General features: G+C 42.6%; 3 protein-coding genes across 10 annotated transcripts in view; 2 read left to right on the top strand and 1 right to left on the bottom strand.

The window, feature by feature from the left end:
- Positions 1-613: 613 nt before the first annotated feature.
- LOC135703064 (zinc finger protein 26-like) lies at positions 614-2,076 on the top strand. Its single transcript, XM_065224173.1, has 4 exons — positions 614-930; positions 998-1,859; positions 1,921-1,942; positions 2,016-2,076. Exons 1-3 carry the CDS (start codon positions 677-679, stop codon positions 1,939-1,941), a joined length of 1,137 nt encoding a protein of 378 aa, XP_065080245.1. The 5' UTR covers positions 614-676; the 3' UTR covers position 1,942; positions 2,016-2,076.
- Positions 2,077-4,371: 2,295 nt separating this feature from the next.
- LOC135703107 (uncharacterized) lies at positions 4,372-5,917 on the top strand. Its single transcript, XM_065224210.1, has 3 exons — positions 4,372-4,751; positions 5,194-5,317; positions 5,416-5,917. Exons 1-3 carry the CDS (start codon positions 4,372-4,374, stop codon positions 5,803-5,805), a joined length of 894 nt encoding a protein of 297 aa, XP_065080282.1. The 3' UTR covers positions 5,806-5,917.
- Positions 5,918-17,577: 11,660 nt separating this feature from the next.
- The window catches only part of Mlp60A (Muscle LIM protein at 60A), a 53,015-nt gene continuing 50,417 nt past the window's right edge, over positions 17,578-20,175 (bottom strand). For 6 of the 8 annotated variants that reach the window (XM_065224278.1, XM_065224281.1, XM_065224283.1 and 3 more), the window contains exons 6-9: positions 19,817-19,913; positions 19,404-19,700; positions 19,023-19,343; positions 17,578-18,952 (exon numbers count right to left, since the gene is read on the bottom strand). In XM_065224278.1, coding sequence (XP_065080350.1) covers positions 18,676-18,952; positions 19,023-19,343; positions 19,404-19,700; positions 19,817-19,913 — 992 coding nt within the window. In that variant the 3' untranslated portion in view covers positions 17,578-18,675. Of the gene's footprint in view, positions 18,953-19,022; positions 19,344-19,403; positions 19,701-19,816; positions 19,914-20,030; positions 20,119-20,175 lie in introns of all 8 variants that reach the window. The other 2 variants (XM_065224287.1, XM_065224285.1) reach the window with 2 other exon arrangements.

The following is a 20,175-nucleotide window of genomic DNA, read 5'->3' as shown; positions in this document are numbered from 1 at the left end:
GCTTTTGTAAACAATGACTTTAGCCGTCAATTTCTCGCGAATGAAATCTTACCTCTCCAAAATTACAACGCTAGCTGGTAGAGAAAACATTCATCTACCTACTGGTGTCATTATTTTTCATGAGTGAGCTTTTATTCGAAAGAAAACGATGGCTAAAGCCATTGTTTACAAATGCAATTACGCCCCTTTGAAATGTTGGCACTGAATTGAACTATTCCCATTTTGCTTGAAATTTAATCAATTTGACAGCCTGAGGCTGTGAACCATTTGCCGAGTTAAATTTAACTCGTGGTTAAAAGTGACATTTCGAAAGTTATTCTCGATGTTCGAAAATCCTTGAGCTGCCGATCGACCGGTCTTCGAGAAGAACTCAGCCACGGTTGTCAACATTTAACTTCTTGTCTGTCAGAAATAACCACGCTCGGATAGCAGGGTCAATCGATAACTTTATATCTGTCAAATTTTAACCAAAAGTTAAAATAATCCACCAAATGGTTCAGAGCCTGAGTTATTCTCAGTGGGCGTGTTGGTGCTCATTCTGGCGTTTATTTGTTTGTTTACTGTGTAGGCTTTCGTTTTCACAGAGAGGTTTACAGTTTTACGACTCGTCTGAGTTGATCGGTTGCGCGGCGGTTTCTATCGATTCTCGGCACTTTCGGCCTTTGCTCAATCCGCTATGCCAACCTGTGTCGTACCCGGTTGTATAAATCTTCTCCAGGAATGGACGACCTGGTTTCCGCGCGCTCCTCGCCTGGTAAACCGCTGGTTGGCAGCCATCGAAGTCGGAACCGGGCAAGAAGTTCCCCAGTTTCAACCGCAGGAGGCACAGATCTGCAATATGCACTTTGCCGTTCCGGTACAGAAGGACGGCGATGAAATTGTCGAGAATGCGGATGAGAATGAGTACCGAGAACCGACGTTGTTTTTCCGGTAAAATCGAGAACCTTGTATCCGTGGTATGATTCAGTAGTTTATTTGTTTATTGGAATTTTTATAGGGAAAACGTGCTGATCCAGATTGCCAACTGTGAGTTGTGCCTGCGCTTCGATACCGTTAATGACATGTACAAGCTTTCGGAGCGTATCGTCTCGGGTGACAATGAAACCTTGTATTCACTGGCCAGAAAGTACTTAAACTTTCCGAAGAAGAGACCGCAAGTAGGGCAATATTTTTGCGAAAGCTGTGTAATTCAAATCGATATGACCCATTCCTTTTGGCGAAAGATTGATGCTGCCTGGAAGGGTCACAAAAAAGTATTTAAAATGATGACACAGGAGAAGGTGGTATTCCGGAACAATGGCTTATTTCTGAACGAGGCGAACACTGTTCTCTTGGAGATACACCCGGTTACGACTATCAGTTTAGATTCGTCAGATGAAGCGGAAGAAAGTAATCCTAGTAAAGTAATTGCAATAGATTCAGATTCGGACAACGATGGCATGGAACAATTTGAGGATATTATCGTAAAGGAAGAGACACAACTAGACTTTTCAGATTCCATGGAACAAATGCCGGTGGCTACTCCGAACGACACCAATAACTCATGCAAATGTTACATATGCAATAAATCGTTCCAAGATAGAGACATTTTAACGGAGCACATAAGTAGTTCGCATCTGGAAAAATATAAGCGCGCTTGCAAGAACTGTAATCGCTCGTTCTCCTCGGCACTGTTCTACAACGATCATATGGCCACCCACAAACCGTATTGCTGCAACTACTGTCCACTGGAATTCGACGAGCGACGGGAGGTGGTCTTTCATGAAGTGCAGCAACATGCTGGGGCAAAACTGCACGAACATTGCGGCGGCTGTGGGAAGCTTTTTCGAAGTAAGACCTCGCTGGAGGAACACATGCAGGTAGGCGATATAGAAGAGTTGGTGCCGAGGCCAATCTAACAGTACTTTGCTTTATTTTCAGACTGAACACTGTTCTTCGTAACAAGAGATGAACTAGCCTCAGGCTAAAAATCTCTAAAATAAAGATTTAAAAAAAAAAAAAATGTTCTTCGTAACGATTTAAAAAGGTAAGCTAGTTCAGAAACTGAATAAGGAACATGCTGATTTAGAATTAAAGATAGTCGCCGTAAGATAACAATTGACATGCATTAAACAATTTTTAAGCAACGAAGTGCCTGCTTCACTGTCGATGACAATGGCCATTTGCGGAACCGGAAGGCCAAGATCGCAAACTGAATCCGGTTCCGTGCTCAAACAAAAGATCTATGGGTAATAATTCTTTTGGAACAGAAAAAAAGCATATAAGAAGTAGGACGGAATGGAAGTTTTTATTTCTACCTAAAGCTGCAAACAAAAAATATGAGGCGCTTCTAGTGCTAAATATTATCTACTCATGTTTAATTAGTTTTCATATTATTATTCCTTGTTGGGACCCTCCGGGTAATCCCGATAATTTCCCTTCGATCCTCGGGTTTCTTCTAGTGAGTAATTCTCGTTGAAACCAGGCCACCATTGACACATGGGTTTTACATATTTTAATATATCCGTTTGCTTTTTAGATTGGCACTTTCCTTAGCCCTAATTAATGGTCCCCTCGCTCACCAAGAGACCTTACAGTTTTTGAAACAGTTGAATTTATAGCCTTCTGCAAACAACACGTTATTATGAAGTGAAGAGCTTTCATTCGGAATGGAAATTTTTTTGGTTACCATATTGGATTTTATCAGATTAGGTCCCCAATCGACACAGGGGACATGGCTACTATTGTTTGGATGTATTTAAAGGCATCGTGTGCACCAACTGTGCACAAAACTATATTCGGTACCACATAATAGTCATAATAGTTATTGATTTATTTTTGAATGCTCCAAGAATTCTAGAGATAATATTCTCAATGACTAAAAGGGTGTTGTGATCAAAATTTGGTCGAACACCCCTCATTTTGTAGGTGTGTGCGTGCAGAATGATGTCTCTATTTTGATTTTGACATTTGATCTTCAATTATCAATGTCATTGCGCAAAACAGTCAGGTTCCATGAGTAATTTTTACCCTTTTCACCTCATAATTCACTGCTTCGTGAGAGTCTGAATGATTGGGAAGTAGACGAGTCACTGACAGACGAGCGCTCCAGTCAGCACGTTTATTCTTCCGTTATGCTACCCAACCCTTGTTTTGAATGATTGAGCGTACAATTTCTATGGAAAAATGCCTCAATTACATGCTGTGTGAGCGAAGACAAGCGGTAAGAGTCGCCTGTTCGTGAGTGACTGAATCCTGATAGAGCAATGAATTGAATCCAATAATTTTACGCTCTGAACAAAGTGACGTCCAAGCAAGAGGAGAAACGCACATCGCGAAAATTCGAACTACGTCAAGGCAAACAACTTCCCGGACAGGAGTTTTATACGGCAACGGGAAGGGGAAAGATCGCAGACATTTTCAAGCATATGAAACTGTCGAAGTTCGCTAAGAACTATCTGGTTTGGCAGGCTATCTGTAGCTGTGGCTAGAAAAAGAACAATTTCATTGGAACTGGGACCGTCAAACAGGAAATTTAAGTGAACGAGTGTCTGGAAAAACGACTGCTGCCTTTCCTGAAGCAACACGATAGTTCCATAGAGGTAACTCTAAGACCAGAGGGTCCCGAAGAAACGAGTTCAACTTTTTGGCTCAGCTCTGGTACTATCTTCGGTCTCAAGCTAATCGATGCACCCCTCCAAACATAGGAAAATCCACTAACCCCTAATTTTATCTGTCAAACTTTCATAGCGAATCAAAACAAACATAATGTAGTACTGGAATTTATATTATAATGGGGTCGTTAGTCGATTTGCTTGGGACTAATAGGCTAGTCAAGTAGTGAGCCAATTTAAAATCGTTAGTTTCGTATTGATTGTTGATTGTTCCGTGTTGCCGTGCTTCCAAAGTCGGATTTGGCATCCTGCCATTATGGAAAAAGGCCAGAGTTGGTTGGAAATGCTATCTAACATGAAGCTTGTAGATTTGAAGACATACTTCCAATCTCCGCGTACATCGTACGGGTTAAGCAAAGAGTGTGCGTTTGACTTGCACTGTCGCATTAATGGCCCTTCGCTCATTTTCAACTTCTATTCAATATTCATACTGCCGGACTCTAACGGAACTATCTACCTACCCTCTTCTAAGAGCACCGCCACGGGAGGCGCTATCTCTATCCCTATAATAAGGCTCCATCTAGGTAGCTATTTTAGCTTAGCACCCCATTCTTCCACCGGTAATGCATATTTTGAGTTTAGTGACTTGAGTAATGTCTTTTCATCGTGTATTGCTAAAACTCAAAACAATATACATACCCACGAAGAACATCGTCATATTGATGTAATATTTCATTTTTATCAGTCGATCGATGTGCAATAGTTGTGTAGTTATATCATGAATATTCCAAATGCATTGACGGCAGATTGTTTCCCGGGAGCAGCTGATTCCATCGTTTTAAGTGACGAGGAAGACATTGAAGTTGTAAATCATTATGTTTACCAGTCACATGAACTGTTGTTAAGGGCTTTGGGAGAAGACGAGAAAAATCGAGCTGGAGGATCTCGGCCTGGAAAAAAACCGAATATCAACAGAGGTGCTCATCTAGGAGCTGAGCGACTGTTTCATGATTACTTCTCCGAGAATCCCACGTATAGTGATTCACAGTTTCGGCGGCGGTTTCGAATGTCCCGAAACTTGTTTACAAAGATTGTTGCAGAAATAGAAGCCGCGAATCCTTACTTCGTGCAAAAGCGAGATGCGGCTGGTAAACTAGGATTAACTGGCCTTCAAAAATGCACCGCCGCAATCCGTCAGCTTGCATATGGCATGCCAGCGGATGCTGTAGATGAATACATCAGGATGGCAGAGACAACAGCGCTGAAATCTCTTGTGGAGTTTTGTGAAACCACTGTTCGTATTTACGGCCCCTAGTACCTACGCTACCCAAAACCTGACGATGTGGAGAGGTTGTTGCGTGTTGGAAAGAGTCGTGGATTTCCTGGAATGCTAGGATCCTTAGACTGCTGCCATTGGACATGGAAGAATTGCCCTACAGCATGGGCCGGCCAGTTTTGCGGAAAAGAGAAAAAACCAACAATCGTCCTGGAAGCAGTAGCAAATTACGATCTTTGGATCTGGCATGCCTTTTTTGGGATGCCAGGTTCAAATAATGACATTAATGTTCTTGACCGCTCTCCATTATTCTCGGAGATATACAATGGCTAAATACACAGTAAACGGGCGACAATACAGCGTTGGCTACTATCTTGCAGATGGTATTTACCCACCACTAGCAACATTGGTACAGACAATTTCTTCTCCAGTTGGACTAAAAAAGAAGGTAACAAGGATTTTTTTAATATAATTTTATCCGAGATTTTATCAAAGAAAAATTAGACTCTGATACATCTGATACATGTTATTTTCTCATATTCTCAGCACTACGCACAAATGCAGGAGTCTGCCCGGAAGGATGTCGAGCGAGCGTTTGGTGTATTGATGTCGCGGTTCGCTATCATTAAAACACCGGCTAGGCTCTGGCAAAAAGATGTCTTGGAATCAATAATTACAGCTTGCATTATTATCCATAACATGATCATTGAAAATGAAAAAGATGATCCAACGATCTGTGAAGCGAACCCTGAAAGCAACATCGATGAAATTACAGCTGACATCCATCGGATAGGTCCAGAAAATCAGGAGAAATTTGAGACATTTTTGTCGCGGTACAAAGCTGTTCATGATACTAACCAGCACTTTCAATTGAGGAATGACCTAATAGAGCATCTATGGGCAATGAAAGGAGAAGAAGATGAGGAAGAAGATTAAAGTGATGAATTTTCAGGTTTCAAATATGTTCCAGTAATCTACACTACAGCTTCAATAAAAACTAGAGTATAAATTCTGGTAAAAATAAAGCAATGTGGATTGATAAATACCACTACAGTCTGGTCTACCAAACTCGATAATGAATATGGGGTTATTAAACTTGGCAAAGTATGAGCATGTACTCTTGAAGATGGTATCGTCCCTGCCAGGTTCAAGTTCATTTTCTATAACATTACATCTTCCGTAAAGCTGGGTTTAGATAGGGCAAGTCAGTTGAATTCAACTGACTTGAATGCGAATTGAACGTGTAAACCATGCCATTCAACTGACTTGATCAACTCACTTGAATTGAAAAAAAGTTGAACCAGGCTCAACTTTTCAAGCCAATTGAATTCAACTGAGTTGATCAATTGACATGCCTTGTCTCAACTCAGCTTAACTCGATATCCTCCCTAATTGAATTGTGGCTTCAGTATTAAAGTGTCGAATGTATTAAGGAGCATCCATTAATTGCGTCATGCGAGATTGAGGTAAAATTAATCCCCCTCTGCCATTCGTTACGTTTTTGTTATATTTTATGCATTGCTTGTCATATATTTCTAAGCCCTCTTCTTCCCTTAGAGTGAGATGTAATCAATGGATGCCCCCTTGGGTTCGTTCTGTATTCTGGGAACCAGAATGATCAAGTAGGGACACAATGAGACTGGTGATGTTCGTAATGCTTCGTTACGTAAAATGATAAAGTTGGATAGGGGATATCCCCCAGCCCAGACATCTCTCAATACCGTACATTGCTGATTTCCATGATTTCAAAGGTAAATTTGTATCACTAATATGGTGGAAGCAGGGCGTCACAATATCAGCTTCAATCGACCAAATCGATGCGACGAGAGACTGCTGGCTTTCTTTTTCTGTTAAAGTCGAACAGCTTCGCAGCATTCTAGAACCTCAGTCGGCGTGCACAAACAAATGTTCAATCGCTTGTCTCTCTTTCTCCCGTCGCTCGATTGGTCTTCCTTTCAAGCTTCGTCGAAACGGATGAGCGAAAGAGCGCTCGACTTTGATAGTTTTCTCTTTCATGAAACACATCAACAGAGGTTTCATGACGTATATGACGGAAAATGAAATAACACATTTAAAGCATTTCTCACGTCAAAACACTTGAAGATTACACGTCATATTTTTAATTTATTTTCCATCCATATATTTATCTAAACAAAATGATCGAAAACGGGACATAACGCATTTTAAACAAATTGAAAGAGCGGTGATAGAGTGTTCGTGAAAGGGGATTGAAAGCCATAATGAGGTTTCGTTTAACTAGAAAATCGACGTTAGTTACATTGAAAGCGATGAGCAAAGCAACGACGAGAAGTTCCACAGCCAGCCTTTCCTTCTAAGCGTCCTGCTTTTTTTATTTTCGTTTCTTGCTGATAGTCTAGCTAGGCGTTATAGAAATGAAGCGTCGAACACGTATGTATGAGAGAAACAAAACACGAGTTCATTTTAGAGCTTCGAAATTGTAGAGCCCTGGGTGGAAGCATAAAACAAGAAGTAAGAAGAAGCATACATTCCAAAACACATGATTAACATGAAATACTGTGATAACCATCACAACGAAACAAAGAAAAAAAAACATTCGGAATCTGACTGCAAAATGGAACTATCTTCGGAGCAAGACTCATTCTCTGAATTGGATGGCGCCTCGGCACACGCCTCGGGAACCCAGATGCTCTCATCAGTGTTGGAATCTGCGTTTGATCTCGCATCCAGGATATGAATATAGCCTACGTCATATTCATCCTCAGAATCAGCAGGTGGGGTTGGAACGGTTTTGGTGGCATCGTTGCTGTTTGAATCGGCATTTACTTGCGGACCCGGAGGCATTGCTGTGTCGTCTTAATTGATGGGTACTTCCAAAAGAATCTCTTCATAAGACTGGCCGCAACCAAATTGTCCCACATTATCCATAGCAGCTTTTCGTGTTTCGTTGAGGATACGTGTTTGTTCCAGAATATAGAATTCTCTGGCCATACCAGTCATTTTATCCAAGTCGATTGACATTATAGCATGGTTCACCATTTGCTTGTAAGCCACAGTTCTCTGGATGCTGTCTTCGAGTTTTTTTTTGTCAAAGCAGCTAAAATTCTCCCATTATCTGCCATTGCCATACTAGCATCCGCCAAGCTTTTCCTTGACGCTTCCGCTGTTTTGCTTGCTTTCTGTCCCATTGGCCGAGAGCATCCAGCTCCGGAAGTATTCTCCGCTTCGTCACATGGTAATCCAACTGCTTGCTCCTCTTCCGCTTCTTGAGGAGTGGCTGAGCGTTTACGCCTCCCAGTTACTGTTGATTTCTGAACAAAAATATGAAAGAAATCATTTTGTACATACATATTCAAGCTGGAAAAACCTACCTGTTTTGCTGTGGCTTGTTGGATCCATTTTGGAGCACCCTCCAAAATCTTGAAGCAGTGCATCAGACTGAATGATGTTCCTTCCTTGGTGTTATACAGCATAAGCGCTTGCTGCAACACGTCCTCCGGAGAAGCACCGCTTTGTTGCCGGGATTGAACCTGTGCCAGGCAGCCAGCAAACTTATTCACGCTTCTGTTTATGGTTGACCACCTGGACTTTATCCCTTTCATTCCCCGCCGCTCGGGGTCAACAGCAAAGTTTTTCTCCCGGCAGATTTCTGCAAAAATTTGCTGGATTCTGCCATACAATGTTTCTGCCTTCTGATTTGTTCCTGTGATGGGGTCCTGGGACCAGTGCTGCAAAATCTCGACAATACACGGTGATATTGACAATTCTGCTTTGGTCACTTATTTGAACTAACAGTCATAGTCAAGGCAAACCATGTCAATTGTCAATGACAATGCTGTCAGTGACGAACATGTGTAGATTTTTATATTAACTAAATTTGTAACGAAATTTACTGACTTGAGCAACACAATTACATGAAGCCGTTAATGTGAATAAGCATCTACCTCCTGAACTACTTGGTTAACAATAATGTGACACAGAATGTATGAAATTACACTTTTTGTTACCAGGAGAATCTTTGTCATTGACGAAAACATGAATGAGATTTTGACGAAGGTTTTTTGAGGATCAAGTCTGTCAGTGACTATGTGACGAACAATTCTGTCAATATGGCGCGAAAGTCTGTCAATGACAATGACAAATCTCAGCACTGCCTGGGACACATCCAACCACGCGAGACAAAGCGCCGTATCTTCTTCGGATGTCCAGCTTTTTCCTCTTGCTTTGGTATTCATCCTCAAAAAAATGAAATTTAATGCACTGCGAAACAAATCGAAACGTAAACTTAACCACGAAACGTAAACAGAAAAAGTGCGAAGCAGAGCAGCAGTGTCACAAGCAAACAAAATAGCGACCCAGTGCAGAGTTTTAGTGGGGCGCCAAATATGAAAACTCATAACTTGATTTTTGTTGCGTTCTCATTTCCCAACCCCGTTTAGCTACTACCGGTGCGGGCATAAGTTGCTATATGGGGCTCGAAAATAGAGATAGGGATCCGTATGGGGACTCCCGTGGCGGTGCTCTAAGACCATTATCTATCGCATAAATTAACACACTAAAGCTTCATGTTAGATAGCATTTCCAACCAACTCTGAAAATCGCAAACTTCGCGTATGAAGTAACATTAAAAATGAATGTATCTAACATTTATTTGGTGAGTGACATAACGACTACGTTTCTTCTCTTGGGTCACTTTTTAGTCACTATTTTTTTTTTTTTTTTTTTTTCCTTTGGTTTGTTTACCGTCGATCTTGTTTTCCGTGCTGAGCACCAATGCTACCGACGCGCCAGGAACGCAGCTCCCACACCTGGACCCTACCTATCGACCCATCAACTCATGAACCGGGGACCAACGGCTTTACTTCCCTTCCGAAGGAAGGCGTGATCAGAGATGTTATGCCTCAGAACATCCCGGCGGCGCCGACTGGGATTGAACCCAGGCCTGCTGGGGTGAGAAGTAATCACGCTTACCACTACACCACCGGCGCCGTTAGTCACTATTTTGACAACTATAAGTCACTATTTGGTCACTTCTTTCTTCAACATGGTCACTAAATCACTATTTTTGACAGCAGTGATCGCTACCAGCCCTGACTATTTAACGAGTTTTGTCATGGTAGTGATATCGACATGTTTAGAAGACCATCGGAACGGATTTTAAACCTTCTTGAAGCAAACCAAGGCCGAAGATTTAATTTAGCCATACTATAAAATATAGACTGTTCCAGAAAGTATAAGCACACTTTCAAAATAATAAAAAAAAGTGATGTTTTTTTAAGTTTTAATAATTTTATTTGGCAAATCATATTTGTATTTGTATTTGTATTTCAAATGATATTTTACTCTCGTTTAATCAACATATTTAATCATAGCCAAGACTCCTAACTTTTCCTCGAACATGACCCATTAGCTTCTGCACAGTGGTACTTTCCACCATTTTGACCAATTTTGACCAATCTTTTTTGAATTTTTGGATGTCGTCCGCTGGTTTTATTAATTTTCGAAGCTTTGCTTTGGTTAAAGCCCAAAAAGTCTCGTGGCCGTGCCTCCGGGCAGTTCGGCGGATTCATGTCTTTCGGCACGAAACATACAATTTGACTTTTGTACCATTCTAAAGTGTCCTTTGCGTAATGACATGACGCCAAATCAGGCCAAAATACTACTTGACCTTCGTGCTGCCTGATCACCGGCAACAATCGCTTCTGGAGGCATTCCTTAACGTATTTCTGAGTGTTCATCGTCTCCGTTGTGATGTACGGACTAGATGTTTTACCACACTCGCATATTGCCTGCCAAACCATAACCTTCTTACCGAATTTTTCGGTAAAAATTGCCTTCTCCATTTCGGGGATGTCCTTGCCTTCGTTAACAGTATAGAATTGTGGTCCGGGAAGCGTTTTGTAATCTAGTTTCACGTAAGTTTCGTCGTCCATTATTATACACCCAGAATTTCGACACAATAACGAATCGTAGAGTTTGCGGGCCCGTGGTTTCACGGACGCGGCCTGTTTTGGGTTCCTTTTGGGTTTTTTCTGCTTCCGGTATGTTTTTAGCCCAAGTCTTTCTTTGGCACGCATGACGTTACTCGACGAGGTCCCTAGTTTTTTCGCAACATCCCGAACGGAAGTCGCTGGTTTTCGTTTGTAGGCATCCCTGATCTTTTTATCGATATCCGGACTTACAGAACCGGACCTCCGGCCACTCTTCGGTGCATCTTCAAACGTACACTGTTCTCTATATTTTTTAATCGCAGTTCGTACCGCTCCGACGCTTACACCCTCTTCCTTGGCCAATTTTCTCAAGGAGAGTCCGCTCTTAGTGCGACATTTGTGCACGATACTTTTTCGTTGTTCCGGAGTAAGACCACGCATTTTGACAGGAAACACAAAACTGAGCACTTTTTTGATGCTATGTCATTCAGAAATGAGCAAACTTTTCACAATAAAAACCATAGTTTCCCCGTAAATCCATATCTTTCAGTTCATACTCCGCAATAATCTCTAATCGGTGACCAATACACTGAACATCTTGTTCTCGAAGTCCCTTGGACTACCAAGTAATAAGCCGATCCTGAGACCCAGCTCGAGGAGTTTCTTGCTACTGCACTTAGTTAGTTTGACAGCGATGCTCGTAGCTTGGAAGACTAAGTGGGTATCTCCAAGGCAGCTTACGGAGCGCGAAGCGAATAAAACGTCGTTGCACAGATTCAATTATTGTAGTTCGGGCTCCAGACTGCAGAGCAGTATTCCAACGTAGATCGTACAAGAGAGCAATAGAGCGATTTCAAGCAGCAAATGTTTGTGAAGTACTAAGTAATCTTGAAGACAAAGCCAAGAGTTCTGGACGCTTTGTCAACGACATACGATATATGGTGTGAGTATGTCAGCTTTGAGTCTAGAAAAACGCCTAAGTCTTTCACACAATGCACCCGTTCGATAGTCGTGCCTAGCAGTTTGTAGTTGAAAATAATCGGTTGTTTCTTGCGTGAGAAAGTAATCATTGTACACTTAGCTGAGTTGACCACGAGTCGGTTTACACTACACCAGTCAGCAAAAATGTCAATCTAATTTTGGAGAGAACGACAGTCGGCGAGTGAGCGGACGCACAGAAAAATTTTCAGATCGTCTGCAATCGTGGCCCTGTTATAACATGGTGAACGTCGTCGAAGTAAAGGAGAAATACCAAAGGTCCCAGATGGCTACCCTGAGGTATACCGGACTTTGCGCAGAAGCTTGCTGAGCGACAAGTACCCAAAGTTACTGTCAGTTGGCGCTCCGTGAGGTATGAACGAAACCATCTCAAAAGATTTCCACCGATCCCTAGCCTATCAAGCTTAGCGATCGCAATTTCGTGGTTCAGCTTATCGAAGGCTGCCGTAAGATCTGTGTAGATAACGTCCGTTTGGGTCCGAGCAATCAAACTGTCTGTGATGTAAGACGTTAGACACAGCAGGTTCGTAGTTGTGGAACGCCCAGTTATGAATCCGTGTTGATCTATACATAGATATTGCTTGCAATGCGCATTTAGGGACTCTGTGACAACCAATTCAAAAAGTTGGAAGGGTTGTATACTAGATGCGACCGCAGGGTTGGCGTTGGATAACGTCTGTTATGTGTTGTACTTAATTGTGTATATTATATTTTAGGAATATTCCTTAATAACTCTTTTGCGAAAGTTTGGTGGCCCTGAAAAGGGCCGTTTTGTTGAGCTGATGTTGTTAGGTTTGCTCTACTCTGTCGCCCTGGAGGAGCTTTGGAATGATGTTGGTAGTTCGAAGACAGACAGCATCTCCCCTTCCAGCGTTCCCACACCCCAGTATAGTCCCCAAATTTAAGTGTAACTGTGATATTCTGGAAAGAAATTGTCTTGTAAACTAACTCTTTATCGAATTATTGGTGGCCCTGAAAAGGGCCGTTTTGGTTGTGGTTTTGGAATGATGGTTATGCCGAGCATGGGTACCGGATGGCGATGGCGATTTTGATGAGCGGTTTGCATGCCGGGCGCTTTGCTTCAACCACGAGTGCGGTGAACTCCGGGTAAATATTATTACCAATCAGTACAACAGCGCTAGGTGGTATGATGAACCGGGAAATCCACTCGAGATGTCGAGAGGGTAGATGGTTGTTTTGGAGGTTGTGATGAGGACGATTTTGGAACGGAACGGGTTGTGCTCGATGATGCATCGTTCTTCTTCACACAGTCTGTGAAGACGAGTTCGATTCTGAAATAAGTTTTGTAGAAATGCAATAAAAATGGAATCTATGGCTCTGCGAAGATTCAACTTTCGATATTCAAGTGTCGGAAAGGTATTAGAAAATTAATCGTTAAACTCTTTCTTGATAATGTTGTGGCCCTGAAAAGGGCCATTTTTCAAACGCGCTCGGCGTAGTTGCCCTTGCGGAGCAGACGGTGAATACGACCGACTGAGAACTGCAGTAGCTGGGCATTCCATGACGGCGGCCCAGTATACCGGAACACTGGCACCAACGCACTCGGCGTAGTTGCCCTTTCGCCCCCAGGCTCTGCTGCCGTTGCTCTGCTTCCGCTGCTCTGGTACTGCTGATCTGCTGCTCTGCTGCTGGGTCGACGATCGGATAGACAATGATGGAACGGGCGACCTTGTTGGACGCTTATATAGTAGAACAGAAAATATCAGAGGTGTCAGATACTCGCATCTGATGTCTCGGTTGGAGAAAGTATAATAATATAAAAAAATCAATCGATTTTCACCATCTTTAGACAATGGTTTACTTTTAACCATTTTTCAATAGTTTACAGAATGAAATCAATAGTTTTGAAACATTCAGCAAAATGCTAGAAATATTTCGAATCGATTGATGCCATTATCTCGTAAATCTATCGAGAGATGGTTGAGTTATTATCGTTCAAAATCTTTTAATTTTTCGTAACGCATCCAAAATGACTGTTTTCAATTGTGTACCCCCGTATGTTGCCGAAAGACGTTATCCAACGTCAAAAGTTTTGATACAGCACTCAGCGACGTGATTCCCCGGTAGTTGTTTACGTCGCGTTTGCTTCCCTTTTTATGAACAGGAAACATATCCGCAGTCTTCCAGCAAGATGGAAAGATGCTGCTGGAAAGAGAGAGCTGGAATATGCGGCGCAGTGGATCTAAAAGACTAGTGATGTTCTTTTAAAAAATAATCGACGGAACACCATCGGGTCCAGCCTTAGCTGAAGTCTTAAGTTTAGATGCTGCTCTAGAAATCGTATCTGTAGTGGGGTCGACAAAGCTGAGCTTTTGGTTGACCAAAGGACCATTACTGGCCGCGGAAGTAATGAGATTAGCGGAGAGTTGCTCGTCTTCAAACACACTAGAAAATTTGGCTGAGAACAGGTTGCAAATGTCTTGTTGATTGCCACCATTAAAAATCATGGAAGAGGGTAAGCCGACTTCCCTGGGTTGCTCATTTATGAAATTCCAGAAGGATTTCGGGTGTGATTTTAGCCGCCGTTGAATCCTCCTTTGATAGCGTTGAGCACAGAGACAACTTAACCGCTTATACTTGGGGTTGAGTCTGACATAGTAGCATTTCAGCGGCAGTGTGCGGAATTTAGTGAAATCTTCTGAGAGCAGCCTTCTTCGTTCTTATCAACGAACGAAGATCTTTCGTCGTCCACGATGATGATCACAATCCATATGATCACAAAATTTGATTACGTTTAAAATGCTACCAAAAGGGTACCCAATGTTGTTTGCATCTTTATTGGTTCCAGAGATATGTAAAACCGAAAATTGGTGGGAAGTCTCCAAAGCCGGTTGGCCGATTGGCATAAAGCTTAGGATTTCTTGGTTGGTTGAAATCGGAGAAGGTCGATGCATTAGCTTGGTTACTTGAGATGGAATTACCCATTTTCGAAATGCTGGACATTTTACCATTACTAATTTGAAATAAATCAAATGTCTGAGACATCTTAGCATTTTAAGATTCTTGCACTTTGATATTTTTGAATATATTGAATTTTCTAAATTCTAGGGCACTTGAAATTTTTAAGATCTCAGAATTAAAAACAATTTCAAAATTTAGACACATTAAAAATTTCAGACTTGATTTTTTTTTCAAGGCTATGAAAATTTTTGAAATTTGTCCCCCTCTGGTTAATTCCTTGTTAATAATTACCTTTATCAAGAAGCTGCTCAAAATATGAAGTCAAAATCTTCACTTGTGTGCTTCAAAATCAACTTTAATTCCCAAATGTCGTCTCTTTCGAAAGCTTCACAAAATATGAAATGTATTCAAAATGAAATCTGGCATCCCTGCGCACAAACGTCAACGACTCTATACTGAGGGGGCAGCAAAAGCGTAATATACTAACATACAGAGTAGGGGCTCGTGGATTAAAGGGATTGTGTTTATTTTTTAAAGTGAACACGAAAATGAAAAGTTTTTTCTTTGGACAGTCTCATCTTAGCACTCATCTTTCCTCTTATACACTCAAAAAATTCCACACGTCATCATCATGTGTCTCACACTTAATTTTGCGCTTATTGTGAAACACATCCATTTCATATGAACCATGCCTGAACACTATGGATTTGAATTGTGACATACTTGTATTCTATGTGCCTCATATGGTGATATCAATAGCTTTGCACATCATAGTTTAATATTCTACAATATTCTACTTTATCGACTTCTACTTTACCGACTCTAAAATATATAAACAAAACTTCCAGAGGCCCTTTCACATATCTTTTTAATGGGTCTGATCTGGGATTCGATCATGGACTGTTGGGGGTGTGCTGCTGCCGGAGACTTCGTTCGATCTCACTGTGCCACGGTTGTTCTCATATATGAGGCGGGTTGATAGGATAAAGTCACAACTCTTGTTTTCGATGTTTACCTTTCTGAGCAAGCAATTCGCATCGTATTGAAATGCAAAACACTTTAAATCCATCTGTTTTTAACAGTAGTGTGATTCAATGTGCAATACACTTGAATAGATAGTGAAATTTTTCAACATTTCAAAGTTTGAAACACCATAAATTAACGTGTTTAACACATTGAACCAAGGTGAAATACACTTAAAGTTAATGTGATTGTGCATTTAAAAAATCAAGTGTTTAAACACTTCGATCAAACGTGTGAAATTTTTTGAGTGTAGACATTAGTGACGTTTAACGCACGCACACTACTGGGTATCTATTGCCGTGTAAAGTTATTTATTATTTTCCTCTGACTAACCTAAAAACTGTATGAAAGTATATCTGTCAAAATGAGTTTGACATCGATTTGTTATGTATTTTCCTCGGATATTCACTAACACGCTCTCACAAATCGCACCAATACAACCGGACGTGATAAACGACTCAATAAACCAGTTGTTTTATTTTTGCTCCTCACTGCTCTTTCGATTGAGAACTTCAGAGCGATCACCATTTTGAATGCCGCCTACAAAGTGCTACCCCAGATCATCTTCCGTCGTCTATCACCTAAAATGACCGAGTTCGTGGGAAGTTATCAAGCCGGCTTCATCGACGGCCGATCGACAACGGACCAGATCTTCACCGTACGGCAAATCCTCCAGAAATGCCGTGAACGGCTTTCCTGGGAAGCTGATCAGCCTGATCAAAGCAACGATGGACGGTGTGCAAAACTGCGTAAGGGTTTCGGGTGAACTATCCAGTTCATTCGAATCTCGCCGGAGACTGCGACAAGGTGACGGACTCTCATGCCTACACTTCAACATCGCTCTAGAAGGTGTAATGCTACGAGCCGGGGTACGATTTTCACGAAATTCGGTCAATTTGTGTGCTTTGCGGACGACATGGACATTATCGCAAGAACATTCGGAACGGTGGCAGAACTATACACCCACCTGAAACACGAAGCAGCAAAGGTCGGACTGGTGGTGAGTGCGTCAAAAACAAAGTACATGCTAGTAGGCGGAACCGAACATGACAGGATTCGTCTAGGAAGTAACGTCACGATAGACGGGGATACTTTCGAGGTAGTGGAGGAATTCGTTTACCTTGGATCCTTACCGACGGCTGACTACAATGTGAGTCGTGAAATACGAAGGCGCATCATCAGTGGAAGTCGTGCTTACTACGGGCTCCAGAAGAAACTACGGTAAAAAAAGATTCACCCCGGCACCAAATGTACCATGTACAGAACGCTAATAAGACTGGTGGTCCTCTATGGACACGAGACATGGACTATGCTCGAGGAGGACCTGCAAGCACTCGGAGTTTTCGAGCGACGTGTGCTAAGGACGATCTTCGGCGGTGTTCAGGAGAACGGTGAGTGGCGGCGAAGAATGAACCACAATCTCGCTGCACTCTACGGCGAACCCAGTATCCAGAAGGCGGCCAAAGCCGGAAGGATGCGGTGGGCAGGGCATGTTGCAAGAACCCTGTAAAGTTGGTGTTCGCTACTGATCCGGAAGAAGGCAAGAAGGCGTGGAGCGCAGAGAGCACGATGGGCGGACCAGGTAGAGCGTGATCTAGCGAGCATTGGGCATGACCGAGGATGGAGAGCGGCAGCCGCAAACCGAGTATTGTGGCGTACTATTGTTGATTATGTCTTATCTTAAATGTGATGTTGTACAAATGAATGTATGTATGTATGCTCTTTCGATTTGTATTGAGATCCCCAAAAAACTGTGCCAAATTTGAACAAATATGGTTGCGATCTGAATTTGCGGGAGAATTATAAAATTTGAAGTTTTCTTTCATGTTCGCCAAAACAAACGACCGTGAACGCGTTTGGTTTTAGCGTTTCTCTTTATTGAATAAATATCTTTTTTTTTGTGTGTTTGACTTTACATAAGTAGCATCGTTACGTAAGTAATACCTAACCTAGCGCGTTGTATATGTTTTTTTTTATTATTAATTAGCAAATAAAAAACAGACTATTACAGTAATGATGATAATCAAATGTGATATTTAAAAAAAAACGGGGGTAGGGGGAAGAGGTGCTTTCCTTTCGCCGTTTCGTCACCTTGTTTTAACTTTTCCCCTTTTGTATAAAAATCGAGAAGGAAAAGCCGCACGGTAAAGCACAGTTGCGTTACAGTGTTGTATTCGATCGTTATTCTTGCATTTCTTCAATTCATTCAACTATCTATCTAAAGCCTACTAAGTTTGTGCTGTTTTGTTTTGGCGTTAGAGCAGTATAAAATAAAAGTTCCAGTTTTCATCGAAAGCGGGGCGGACTGCTTCTTTCCATTCATCAAAGCGCAAATATTCCTCTCTCTACTAACGCTACATCATAAAAAAAAAAAACAATTATTTGGAATTCGGTTTAAATTTTGGCTTTCTGGGGATGAGGTGAGATAGATTTCTACAGCGCACATGATTAAATATAGTTTCGAGTGTATGGACAAAATGGCTGATATGACGTTTGTGTTTGACAGCCTTGGTTGCTGTTCTGTTTGATATGAGAGATTCTTGTTTTGTTTGGTTATCAATCCGGTGATCACAGGTTCTGAGGCCTGGTCGTTCGCAATTGTAAATCACTAAATCTGGACGCTTTGAACTGCTCATTTTTTTCCCTATTGTTTAAGGCGTTTGAACGTAGTAGGATTTTTTTCTGGATGGTAGAGGTTAGTTTCGTAATGGCGGGTTGGAGAATCTTTTTTTTTTTTTTTGGGTGAGCAGCAAAGCTCTTCTCTACATCTTACGCATTGGTTGGTTGGTCAGAGCTCTTACTATACACGTCAAAAAAGGGTTTAAAGGGAATATCGGCGATCAAGTCTGAAAGCTTCCGAGGAAGGAAGCTCGAGAAATACACATAATTTAAATAGTTAAAATAAAAAAGAAAATCAACGAATCTATCTGACGGGTGAGTGATTTGTTGTGGTTTATACCATCGTTAGTGCACCGGCTCCAATACCGAAACCGACGCCACGTGGACCGTAGTTTCGGCCGTAGCAGCCTTTGCAGTAGATCTCTCCGTTTGGTCCGTCGTTGAGGTTGGTCGAGTCCAGCGATTTTCGGCAGTCGAAACAGCTGAAGCATCGCTTGTGCCAAATCAGGTTCTTGCTGAGCATCTTCTCGGCCTCGTATACGGTGCATCCGCAGCGCCGGCAGCCCTTGCCGTCCTTGGCCTTTATGCCGGTCGTCGGGTTGAACTCGGTACTGGAATTGGAGGAGGAGGAAAATCTTCTTAGTGATCAGTGGTGGATAGAGGAGAGTGGGAGGAGCTTACTAGACCGGAGCAGCCTGCACTTCGGTCGACACCAGGGTGGGCGAGTGTCCGAATCCGAATCCCTTGGGTCCAAACAGCTTTCCGTAGCAGGCACGGCAGTGGATTTCCTTATCCGGTCCATCGCAGGCCAGCATCGAATCCAGCGGCCGATGGCACTCGCTACAGTTGAAGCACTTCTTGTGCCACATGCTACCCTTGGCTAGCTGCTGTTCGGCAGCGAATACCATTCCACCGCAACGTGGACAACCCTGACCGGCTGGAGCCTTGATGCTGGTCGTATCGTTCGGTACCATTGGCTTCTGAGAGGCCATCTGCTCCTCTCTGCAACGATAACAACACTTTTGAGATAACCCATTCCTAAACCCTGAACATCGAACTTACGACATGCAATCGGTCTGCAGGAAACCGGATCCGCATGCGAATCCATAACCATGGGGTCCCCAATTCTTGCCGTAGCAGGTCTTGCAGTACACGTCGTTATCCGGACCGTCGCAAGCGATGATCGAGTCCAGCGTCTTGGTGCAGTCATGGCACTTGTAGCACTTGCGATGCCATTCACGACCCTTGGACAGGACCATTTCGGCAGCGAAGACTACACCACCGCAGCGTGGGCAACCGTGTCCGGGCAAAGCCTTGATGGCCGACGTATCGGCGGACGATGGCTTCGGTGTGAATTCACTGTTGAGAATCGCAAAGAAGGTTCGTTAATCTATCTGCGAAATCTTGAAGTTTAACAATTACAAGGATGCTGGTAGTCACTAGCCGACACGGAGACGATATAACGGAAACTGTACCTCTGAAATTCTAGGTCCCTAGCGTCACACATCAACCCGAGGAAGGAAATACCCGAGTGGCCGTACCCGCGTGAACCGAATCTACTGGCGTAGCATCCTGCGCAAATAAATAACCTTGAAAATTGGCATCGATTCATCGACATCGACACACAGACTACGTAGCAGTTAGTGACAGTACCGGACATCGTGTAAGTTTCAAAAACCCTAAACCTACCTATTCATGTCGCTGCCGTCGGTCTGCAGGGCTCCACCGCCTTGACCGTAGCCGTACCCTTTGGGACCGAACTTCTTGCCGTAGCAAACTGTAACACATGGAACGTTTAACATGTAACGGAAAACAACACTTAGAGCAAACGAAC

Source organism: Ochlerotatus camptorhynchus, unplaced genomic scaffold (genome assembly GCF_037179485.1).
Source record: "Ochlerotatus camptorhynchus isolate MF236.1 unplaced genomic scaffold, CSIRO-AGI_Acam_v1.1 ptg000209l, whole genome shotgun sequence".
Taxonomy (NCBI): Eukaryota; Metazoa; Arthropoda; class Insecta; order Diptera; family Culicidae; genus Ochlerotatus; species Ochlerotatus camptorhynchus.
The sequence above is the reverse complement of the archived record's forward strand: the minus strand, read 5'-3'. Positions and strand labels throughout refer to the sequence as shown.